Source organism: Myotis nattereri (genome assembly GCF_964212035.1).
Source record: "Myotis nattereri genome assembly, chromosome: 13".
In the NCBI taxonomy this organism is placed as follows: domain Eukaryota; kingdom Metazoa; phylum Chordata; class Mammalia; order Chiroptera; family Vespertilionidae; genus Myotis; species Myotis nattereri.
Genome location: NC_138088.1, coordinates 31449814 through 31461817, shown reverse-complemented (window position 1 = coordinate 31461817; position 12004 = coordinate 31449814). Strand labels below are relative to the sequence as shown.

At 31.6% G+C, this 12004-nt stretch overlaps 1 protein-coding gene across 1 annotated transcript in view; it reads right to left on the bottom strand.

The window, feature by feature from the left end:
* PCDH15 (protocadherin related 15) overlaps positions 1 to 12004 on the bottom strand; it is a 1196276-nt gene that overhangs the window by 8607 nt on the left and 1175665 nt on the right. The window contains exons 36-37 of the mRNA XM_081104785.1: positions 3467 to 3485; positions 1836 to 1874 (exon numbers count right to left, since the gene is read on the bottom strand). Coding sequence (XP_080960911.1) covers positions 1836 to 1874; positions 3467 to 3485 — 58 coding nt within the window. The remainder of the gene's footprint in view (positions 1 to 1835; positions 1875 to 3466; positions 3486 to 12004) is intronic.

The following is a 12004-nucleotide window of genomic DNA, read 5'->3' as shown; positions in this document are numbered from 1 at the left end:
GTATGTAAAAAGAGTCAAACTCAGAAGCAGACAGAATGATCATTGCCAGGGGGTGGGGAGGGGGACAAAAGTGGTATAAAGTTTCAATTAAGAAGTTCTAGAGATGTACATTTTGCTTATAGTTGACAATATTATTATACACTTAAAAATGTAAGGGAGGAGATCTCAAGTTAGGAGTTCTTACAATTATTTTGAAGTTGAATTTTAATAGCAGCAATAATTAAAAATAAATATTTATGTAAATAATGCAACTGAATATATCTCAGATTTTAAAGTTAGAATAAAATAAATTTTTTAGACATGTACTTCTTTTTCCTAAAGGAAGAATAAAACTCAACGCTTGCTAGGTACACCATATATCTGGCATCAGGTGCCTTTAAGAAAATAAATAGAAGCAGCTGGGAAGGAACCAGGAAACTTAGCCCTTGATACTATTAGTCTTCTGTAATCTGAGTTGGAAAGGAGGAATAGGAGCCAGTAGAAGAGAATAACCTGAAGGGTCCCTCTTGGAGTCTTAGGCCACACATTACTGAAGGGCAGAGCATCACCTCTTCAGAGAGAGAGAGAGAAAACAAAACAAAACAAAACAAAAAAAACACCTGGTGACCATTCAGATTCCCGAGTGGCTGGAAGAGACTGAAATGCTCCATGCAGCCCTTGTTACCCTTAGCAGGTGAATCCCAAATTTAGGACATCATGCTCAGTAGCATATTAAAAAGTGATTTTATGGGCAGATAAAACACTAAATGTTATTTTTAAAATTTATTTTTGCTAAGAGAAGAAAATTTTATATAGAGAAGACATAGGAAATTAACTTCTTGACTAAACAAACAAACAAACAAAAACCCCACAAAAAACTACCATTTACTGATTTTCTTCCTGCTATGTTCAAGTTGCATGGCTGGGAGTTAATATGTTAAATTTTTACTGCCTACATTTTATAGAAGATGAAATTGATGCTCAGGAGGGTTGCATGTCTTGATTAAAGTCTTGTATCCAGTAATTGGTATTTGGATTTTAACACTGAGCTATCATATGAAGATATCTCCATGGAAATTTTTTCTAAGAATTTATGTAGGTTGAATATTCCTGACATACAACTTCCGAATTGTGGAAAGTAAATTTTAACCATGAAATCTCTTTAGCAAAATGAAGATTCTTTTATTAAGGAAATTGAATCATTTTTTAAAGTAGAGCTTATAAAATACTAAATTTGCTAAAGATGTGTTTATATAATACTGCTTTTTTTCTAAAAATATTTAGCAGTGTAAGCGCTAAATAAATGTAGATAATATATATTTATTCTCTGACTATGCATATCTTTTTCTCATTGCAGAAGCAAATGACATAGGCATTTTGAAATAGATACCCAATGGCAGTATTTTGAGTCACATTTAAATGATTAAAAATTGTGAATTATAACCGATTTTTTTTACCTTTTCTTATTTCAGTACAGATGTCTGCACTCTTCAAACTTTGCCTAAAGAACAATTCTATGACAAGTGACTGATCAGGTTTGTGAATTATTTCATTCAATGATACCTTGCTTTTATTAGGACTAAAATTTTTGTCTAATTCCCAAAGAATAAAGCAAAAGAAAAAAAAAAGAATTTTAGCCACCAGCTAAAATTGTTTATTTAATTTTAGCCACCAGCAAGCAGTAAGGAGGTGATTTGCTCACTATTTTATTTATTTTAATTTAAAACCATCTTTTCTCTTTCTTGTGAAATTATGCCACATTGGCAGCTACCCACTCTGCCTACCTATATGGTGGTCATTAATGTCACAAAGTAGCATGAGGACAGTGAGGTTGAAAGGAGAAAGAAAATTGATACCTCTGGGTTAAGAAGAGAAGGCCTCAGCAGTTGTTGTTGCTGCCAAAGGAAATTAAAATAGAAAAGTTTAGAAAAGAATTCAGATGGAAAAGGTAGATTATAACTGAAAAGAGAAAAAAAGGTGACAGTTTTAAACTGGTTACCTTGGGGTTATAATTCATTATTCATGTGATAGCTACCAACAGCATTAAATAATATTTTGACTACTTACATTGGAAGACAACGTAATAAATTAACTTGTTAATTAAAATAATGGTGAAATTAAAACATCAAAGTTAAACTTAATAAATATTTTCTTGGCTTGAGCTTCCCAGTATGGTGTCACTTGGGGTTCTAAAAGAACTTTAAATGTCAAACAATTCTTCCTAACAAATTGAAACTCATTTTTAAATTGCCCATCTATTTTTCTCCCCACATTAAATACAATCAGGCTCATTAGGAAGAAGGGTAGAGATCACAAAATAATGATATAGTAATGATATATTCATCATCATATTTAAGACATGCTTTCCATTTTTCTTTTTACCAAAATGTGGATTGCCTGCACTCAAGCATTAAGCGTGTCTTCAGAAATGCTCTTGTGATTAGATTAGGGATATTGTCCTTCACAGATTTGACAGGAATCACTTGTATCTGCCCATGTCACCCATATTAATTTAAAGAAAACACAGTCACTATTGGTCAGTTTCAGGATAATTTATACTTTAATCAGATGGGAGCAGCATTAACAATTCAAATGTTGGGGAAATAGTTATACAACACAAATCTTAAATAAGCAGTGGGAAAATGGGCAGAGAAGTTCTGAGATACTTCCACTTCCACCAATGAACCAACTGTTTGAAATGGCCAATGGAATGACTATTTGATTAAACAGATAGACTTTCCATGATAGAGTTAGTCTTCTGAAGGTATTCACTATAAAGGGTGGGAAGTTTAAGTTAGAGGTTTTCTGATTCAACTTGTTATTTATTATAATTATCCCCCCAAACCAGTTATTCTTAAAGTCATTCATCTTCATTTTCAAACAATTTAGAACTTACATATTCTAAAACATTAGCCCATCAGGTCATATGCTTATTTTATTCTCTTAAAAGAGAAACTGTACATACTGGATGCTCAGTGACTTCATTGAGAGTACCACGTATAGTGAGGCCAGCCTAAATATTTCTGACCAGAATGCCCAGCTCTTTGTGGTAGACCGAGAATCAAATTAGCACAATAGGAAAGCCAGAATTTTCTTACAGTCTTTAAAAAAAAATAAAAAAAAAAAAAAAAAAAAAATCTCTGAGATCTCAAGCTCTACTGTGATAGAATGGAGCCTGGGACTGGTAGAAAGAATAAAAGCAAGTCATGCTACAGTTTCCAAATTAGATTTATAGACAAATAATTCTGGGGAAATCTCACAATATTGAGTAATAGGAATGCAGGAAAAACGAATGTGTCCCTGAAAAGGTAAGCAATTGATTTTTGTTCACCATTGAATAACAGACTTAAAATCCCCAAAGAAGTAAAACATATAAAAGAAAGGAAATAGTATACCATAGTTATAAGTTTTGTTTAAAAAATTATCCTTTTTTTGAAAAAATATATAAATCAGTCCTTGATATAATATAACACCATAATGCCCTTACCTCCGATGAATAACCTCTCCTGCAAGGCAGAAACGAAGAAATCAACATTAAACATCTTGCCTTCTTAGGTTAAATAAAATTATAGGTAATGGTGTTTAAAAAATATGAGAAAAACTGAGAAGGCAATTTTTACTAAAAATTATCTCAGTAAGAAATATATTTTGTGGCAGCATCAAACAGGAGGATCAAAAGTTTCCTACCTGAATTATTAAAAACAATTATCAGCCTAACCATGTGAACACCAAAACATACACAATCAATTTTATCACAGTGGTGTACAATAACACACTTTGATTCTGTTGTGATCAATTGGAATAAAAAATATTTTACATTATCATCTTGATACATATAAAATACTCACTTGGGGATAATGTGTTATATACATCTATATTGGTTCAGAATCAAAAATATATATATATCTCTATGGCTAGAATATATTCTCCCAAGTGTTTGTCAGTTTATTCTAAAAATAGAGAATGCAAAATATTACTAACTTTTGAGAGTTATTTATATTATCAGACATGAAGCCAAAAAGTTTTGAGATGTAAGAGCCAAATGTTCAATTTTACATAAAAATTTATAAAGTTAATGGACCATAAGTTGGTGAAACATTTGTACTTGAGAGGGAAAAGGTATAGAATGCTTTCAATATTTAATGTCACTAATTATGAATATTTTAAACAGATTATTTATGAAAGAGTTGACCTAAAGCATTAAATTGGTGCTGTTGACCATGCCAATATGGAATTAAACAACGAGCTTCAATAAAGATTTGTTATGAGGAGGTAAGTACATAACTTTCTAAAGTCCAACGAAAAGTTTTTAAAATTACAAGGACTTCACAAAATAAATCTACTTATCTGCAAGCATCTTTAGTGGTTAAGGCATTGCTGATTGAAATGGTGGTGATATAATAATAGTTACTTAATCCAATCAGCAACTTACTATTTGTAATAGTTCTGTGGTGAGATTTACAGGATGCTTATGTGGTTCTGCCAGTAGCTATGGTAATGATAATTCTCCTAGAACATTTAGAAGTTTAGACATTTTCAACTTTTACTAAATTTGTATCTTTCAGAGATATAGAAAGCTCATATTTAGATATTTACTATCAATGCATAATATAAAATGCCCAACCAAAGCTGGATTTTATTTTCTAAGATATTTAAACTGCCTCTTTTCTTTAGCAGTAGTTTCTATAAAAATGCCAAATAAAATATCAATAGGTAGGTGATAATGATATTTTACACTACTCTTCCATTGATTTTTTTTGTTGCATTTAATTTAGTTATTTGTATTGTTTTAGTTCAAAGGCAAAAAATTTAGAGGAGGTACACAAAAGAATCAGTATGTATAATTATCTGTGTGCTTTCAATTAACATGACACCCTGTCAATTTCTATAAAACCAGTCATATAATATGGATATATATTTCTGTGTATTATAGCTTACTTTTTAAATTAAGGAAGCTGTATAGTAATCTGTGTACTTTAATAAGGTATCTAATGTAATTCTTTATGCACTAATTGAAGCATAATAAATCAGCAGGGAAAAAGGTGCTTTTTTTAGAGTCTGGTTGTCAGTTTGTGGAGGCTTAAGGATTGAGGAGAGAAAAAAATATTCTGTCATGTTCAAAGAATATTAGGATAATAGGTGTCATGTAGAAGATTTTCTAATTGGCTTTTAAGATGAAGAAGAGAATATCTAAATACAATGTCAAAAACAGGACTAAATATAAAACACGGGTATGGGTGTTTCATTTGAAAAGTATAAAATACTAATACATTTTAAGATTATATAAATATTGTAATGTTATAGAAAAGGACAATGTAACATTTTGGTAAGGCTATAGGTAAAATTGTTATTTAGATTCCTTAGAATATTTCTTTGGTAATTATTTAGAGATTTAATTAGAAGTTGATATAAAATAGCTTAAAAACACACACACTCACATTAAAGGCATACACAATTGAGAATAATACCTTGTCAGACTCCGCCAAAAAGTACAAGTTCTCATGCATAAGACCAGCTGCCAACAAAAACTCCAACTGAAGTTTTTCAGTGAAAGAGAGAAAAAAATCATATGCAAGAACCCCAAGAAAGAAATTACTCTTGATTTGGATGAAAGGAATCTGAAGCAGAGGAACTAATAAAAATAATTAAACTTACAAATGCTTTTTGATCTGGTATTATTCATTAGGGAGGTCAGACTAAATTCTTGAAGAAATATCACATAATATAAGCGCTGAACAAAACCTTTGAAATGATGCATTGTTGGTCCCTGAACCTAAATATACTAATTTGATAATGTTAATTATCAAGCAAGACTTGTGCTTAAATGTTGGAATTGTGTTTTCATCTGTGCAAACTTATACTTCCTAAAATATAAAAATTACAGAGTAAAACAAATGATTATACTTGTATTCAAAGTGGGGATTTCCAGTAAACAAAATTAATCTATGTATTCAATAGGAAACACAAAGTGATTACTTGATGGTTAAGTGTAGCTTCCGTTAAGAAGATAGGAAGGTAGTACTTAGCTTAGCAAGATGCCTTTGAGTTTAACAAATTGAACTGTAACATAAACAACCACTACAACTAGAGAAATTTTTGTCTAGAGTACAAATTTTTGTCTTCTTCGCCTAAAACAGTTAAGGTCTATATAAAACTGATAATAGTCCACCAGATATATTTCTATTTAAACTTTTCATATACTATAGACTCAATAGTAGTTAGGAATAATGCCATAATGCCCTCTTCTAAACTTTTAATAGATAAGCAGGTTTTATATTATTGATAAATTAATAAAAATATAATTTTAACCAGTGAAATACAAAAATCATTCTAAATACTCATTCGTAGACATTTACTTAATCTTCTTTTGATGAATCTGATTCAAATTTCTTTATTAAACAGGAGATAAATATTTTCTTTGAAGGAGCCTCATAATAAAATTATAATTAAAGAGATGATGTAATAATGTGGACAAGCGAAACTAAAGAGCACTTTAAACATCTGTGGAAACAATGAAATGTCTTACAAAAGTCAAGAACTCAAGATTTATTTCATTATAAAGAAGGAAAAAGAAAGCACAATGAGAAATAAATAGCTAAGACAGCAATTGAAAAAAAGTAAAAGGTTTATCAAATGTATAAGCATACTAGTAAGATAAAAGCAAGCCAGAGTAAAGGATGTTCTCATAAGAAAATAGATGACTACATCTTATAGCACCTGGGTTTTATTTTGGAATACCGTAATGTCTGTCAGCTCCTATGTTTTAAGATAAATAACATTTAATTTGGTAGTATTTCTTCTTACCAAATGCAAAAGTTTCAAGAAAATTACAGAGCCTATGATATTTTTTAGCTTCTTTGTAACAATCTGCTTTTTTTCTTGGAGCACTCATATAAAACTATGGTGAAAAGTAAAAGTTACTGCATTAACATGATAAACAAGTCATTGTTTTAAACTGGATATCTAACTTTCATGCCCATATAGTCCCATTAAAAAAATAGATTGAGATTACTTACTTTTTAAATAAATGTAGACAAATAATGCTACTTCGTAGTTAAGAAAATTAAGGTAAATCTATGAGTTAGTAATGATGAGGTTAATAATATTTTAAATTAAAAGTGAGGAAAAAACAGTATTGCATTGAGTTTAGGGAAAAGAATGGAATCTTCTTTAATGTTCAAATTTGCCTCCACTCGAAGACTATGTTCAAAAGAGTTGTTCAGTTAAAACGGGAAAAGCAACATTACAGTGAAGTAGATTGAGTGTGAGATTGTTTTTCAAATTCCTCGACAATATTGTGCAAATTCTCCTGGTTTTGTCCAGATGTTATTTCCATTTTTGTCACCTCTGAAGGGTAATTAATTTCATGTTTTGGAATGTGTGCTGGGGGGTAGTTTTTTTCTATGTGACTGTACATATTAGCGACTGACTTTTCAAGTTCTGCTAAGTTTTTCACATGTTTGAGGATTCCTTTTGGTTCTCTTTGAGGATCTGCATTGCACACTGTTGTTGATGTTGATAGCTGTCCCCCAGAGGACTGTATTTCCTTGGCTGGTGTCACACTGACAGTGCTTTTAACAGCTGGTATAGACACACACTTAGTGGACAAGCCTGAAGTTGAAGGAGGGAGTGGAGAAGGAAAAGGGGGAGGTGGTGGAGGAAGAGAAGGATGTGAAGGGAGAAGAGACGGAGGGGGAGAAGAAGTAGAGAAAGGAGAAGGGGGAACAGAAAGTGGAAGAGGTGGAGGAATAGGAGGAGAACTAGAAGGAGGAGAAGAAGGGCAGGAAAGAGGAAAAGGAGTAAGAATAAGAGAAGGAGGGAGGGGAGGAAGGGGTGGAGGAAAGGGAGGAGGAGAGATGTTTGGTGGATGGGGAGGATTTTCGAAAATGTTCCTCTTGGTTTCAATAGTCAACATACAGCTGGGTGTCTCTCTCCTAAAGAGCGGAGCATTTAAAACGCGTGACATTGAAGGAGAAAGTTCCAAGGAACAGTCAGCAGGAGAAATGATGACATTAGGTTCTGATCTTAGTTCCACAGTTCTGGAGACAGTTGGCAGAGTAGAGAATGTGGAATGAGACCAAGGAGAAGAAAATGAAGAGTCTGAAGGTAGAGATTTCAACTGTTCTGTTCCTTGCATGACCAGTGATCCACCTTGCCTTGCCTCTTTTTCTGTTGCACTTGTATCTTCAGCTATAAGCAAGGGATTACTGCTACCTCTTGTGTGTGGATACGTTTCAGTGCTTTCATTTCGCGCTTTCTGCCTGTTGCTTGGCCACTGATCCAGAGCTATGGTTTCCGGTCTATTGGGAAGTTCCCACTTTGGTCTCTTAGGTAAACAGAACGTCTGATTCCATATCCTTTGAATCTTTTTTCGTGTGCCCCTCAGAGACTCATTCTTGGCTTGAGTTCTTGGTAAAATAGAGCCTATAGAATCTGTTCTTAGTGAAAAGTCTGAATTTGTTGATCTTTGATCTACATTTTCCTTATAAAGGGTACTGTGGGTATTTAAGGCATCCTCATCAGATATCAATGTGAGTTTTCTTGCAGATGTGGGCTGGCTGTTCTTTAGTGATCCTTCTACATAAGCCTGCTCGTGAGCCTCAACAGTGTTGGAAGAAAAAGGCATCGCCACGTGCTGATGTTTCTTGTCTTCTGAGACTGACTTATTTCCCCTGCTTTGTTGGAAATGGTAGAGAAGGTAAAGACTTGAAAGAAAAGAAGATAATGAAATGTAAGGAAACAGGTTGTGCCATAGCTTTCATGAGAAAAATGCCAGATAACACTAATCTATTGAAGCAAAACATTGCTTTCATGTCCCTGTTCTCAAAAAGACAGGACAGAAAAGCTTGAGAGCTGTGAGTAGCATAAGAAATATTCATTTTTTCCCAAATGTATCAATCTGTAGACTGATTTTTCCCCCCAATTATTTTGATACAGCCAAGTATCCATGACCACACATAACAGTTTTCTCATGTATAAATCATAATTCCCCCAAATTGCAGATTAGCATTTTGGTTAATGGTTGCATATCCTTTGCCTTGGTCGAGGAAGCTGAGAGCCAACTGTTTTGGGGAAAGGATCCTTGGCTGTATCTGATTCATAACTGTCCATTATCTCTCATCTCAGTAATTCTGTCCTGGAGCTAAGAGTACTTCCTTTACTGAGAAAAATCCCTGCAAGAGAATACAGAAATGTTTTTCCTATTCTCCCGATTAAGAGAATTAAAATCCCCAAGCACAAATGAGAGAATTTCTCTTGCAGCAGATTTCAAAATCACAATTGAGAAATTGAATTTACATCAGAATCTTGACAGAGATTATTTTCTTCTACTTAAGTTTTGCTTAATCAGTTTAAAAACATATATTTTAGAGATAAGAGAGGGACTGTTGATATTTCTTTTGAACATGACCTGGGTCAAATTTTAGTCAAGACTCATTTTACTGAAAAAAATTATGTTAATAAAATATGGTTTTGATATCACTGGGAGATTTTCTCATATATGGAACTGAGTCATAGTGGCTGTTCATCATAAATGAAACTGAGTAAGTCAAAGGGCACTCAGATGAAAATATTGGGACCCTTTGCTCAAAAGTTCAGAGTGACAGATTTATTTTTGTGATTGCTTACTATTTCCCCACATAGAAGAAGTTAAAAGGGAAATATTTTGAATAAAATAAAATAGCCACACTGAAAAATTAAGGGTGAATCAATACAATGATATATAAAGCAAAAGTTGTTACTGTGACTCTTTATAAAGATACAAACTGCAAGGAAGGATTCTCACAGGTGGACTTAGGGTACCAGGACCACCTGAATCATTTAGAAAGTGCAGACAACACAGATTAAACAAATTAAACAGACAGGAAACACTTAATTTTAAAAAGTCCTTTTTAAAAAATGGGTTTGACATTATATAGCAGATGTTTTTGTGTAAATCTGTTCTTGTTCTTGATTTAATTTTTCTTGGAAACTATCTTTATAATGATATCACTTGATTGAAAGATAAAATACATATATCACAAATTAAAAGCAAGGAGAGCTTTGAAACTCCTCTTAGTAGACACAGGTACTATCAGTGGAAACACTACCTTGATAACTCATGCGATTTCAAGATATCAAAAGTGAATGAGGTGTGGAAGATATGACTTCTATTTAAAGAAAATGGCTCCACAATAAAAGATGAAGATTACTGTTAATAGAATAAAACAGTACTTGATCTATTTGCATCCTTTTTTAATGCCTTTGAATTAGAATAATATTATTTACTTACTTATGCCTATGTATCCACAGGTAAGAAAGAGAAAACATGTGACAGAAAAAAAGAAGTTTTAACTATAGTTAATTGGAAATGATTATGAAAATACTAACAGGAACTAGACTTAAGCACTTAATAAGTATATCCAAAAAAAAAAATGCATGTTTTTCTATTTTCTTTGTACTTATTCAATAGAATAATATGTAATGTTTTAGATTAAAATCATATGGCATTTACTTGGTTGTCTTATCACATAAAATTATATCTTGCTATCTTGTAAACATAGGTAAAATTCACTTCTATTAAACATGAATGATTTCACTCCTAAAACAAAATTTAAATGAGATTCTAAGAATTGCATCTATGTTCTACCTAAAAAATAGGTCCACACTGATTTACAAAGAAGACACAGTATTTTTTGGAAGAAAGTAAGTATACAAACACTGTACCGTTAATGACTATTACAGAGTAATTATTGAATCTACATGAAGTTATTACTTTGTGAAGTTTTTCTAGGAAATGACCTTTGATAGTTTTAAAAACATTTGTCTATAATTCATTTTCTAGTAACATGATTAGAATCCCTGTACAAAGTTTAGAATAGATAATTTAAAAATTGGTTAAAGATAATTAAATTGTAGAACTTAAAATACTTCAATAAATATATATTAGAATAGTAAAATCCTCTATGTCAATAATTTTTCAAATAAAAACAGCCCTTACATGTTGCTATTTGAAAATTATTACCATTAAACTATATTGATTTCAGATGATGTTATTGTATACCTGCTTTCGTTAAATAAAAATAGATATATATCCCTTACTAATTTCATATAAAACACACTTAAATTTATACCTAAATCTTTTTTTAGTTTCTAAACATTTTTGCTAGAGAAAGATGGTTAATCAAATCATATTGGCTCAATTCCTACATTCACCAATGAGACCATTATTTTCAACTTATGAAAAAAATGATTAAAAAATTATATTTAAGGCATAAGTCCTCTATTATTATTTTAGAAATAGAATGACAAGCATTAAAATATTTTAAATTTAATTTTAGCATTAAATACATACATTAATACAGTTAACATTTTAAAAACTATTCCTAATATAACCTTGTGTAATTGTATTAATATGGCAAATACTATTGATGTAAATGTTTAAAAGTGGTTTTCCCATTAAAAGGTAAATTTTACAATATTTGAAGCTTGCTTTATTCCTACTAGTAAATGCTAAAAAATGTAACAGTAGAATGTGTTTAAGAACCTCAACTTGAACCAATTCCAGTTAATAAAAGGTTTTCTGGATTTAATTTTATCATACTCAACATTTTATAATATCCTTGGTTATTTTGCACTTTGTGTCCAGAAATAGTTACCCTTGAATTTAAAAAATATAGTCAAATTAAAAATCTCCAATGGGATCAGGTTTTGAGTGTGCAACCTTATAGGAAGACCTGTGTAGTCTTTTAAAAAAGAACGTAAAAGTCTCTTTCAAAGATAATGATTTAATATTGCTTAGCATTTCCAAATAGTGTAGAGGAAATATTAACCTATCACAGTCTCTTTTGAGAAGAATATGATAAAATCTTAAAGTGATTTGGGTATCTAATATTTAATTACTTTAATTCAGATTTCAACTATTCTATCACATTGTAAAATAGTATGTTAGAAAAGTCTATGACTTTAGACAATAGAATTGTTTTATGTCACCAAGCAGGAGGTGGCTTTTGATACCAAATCAGGAAACACTATATTATGACAGTGC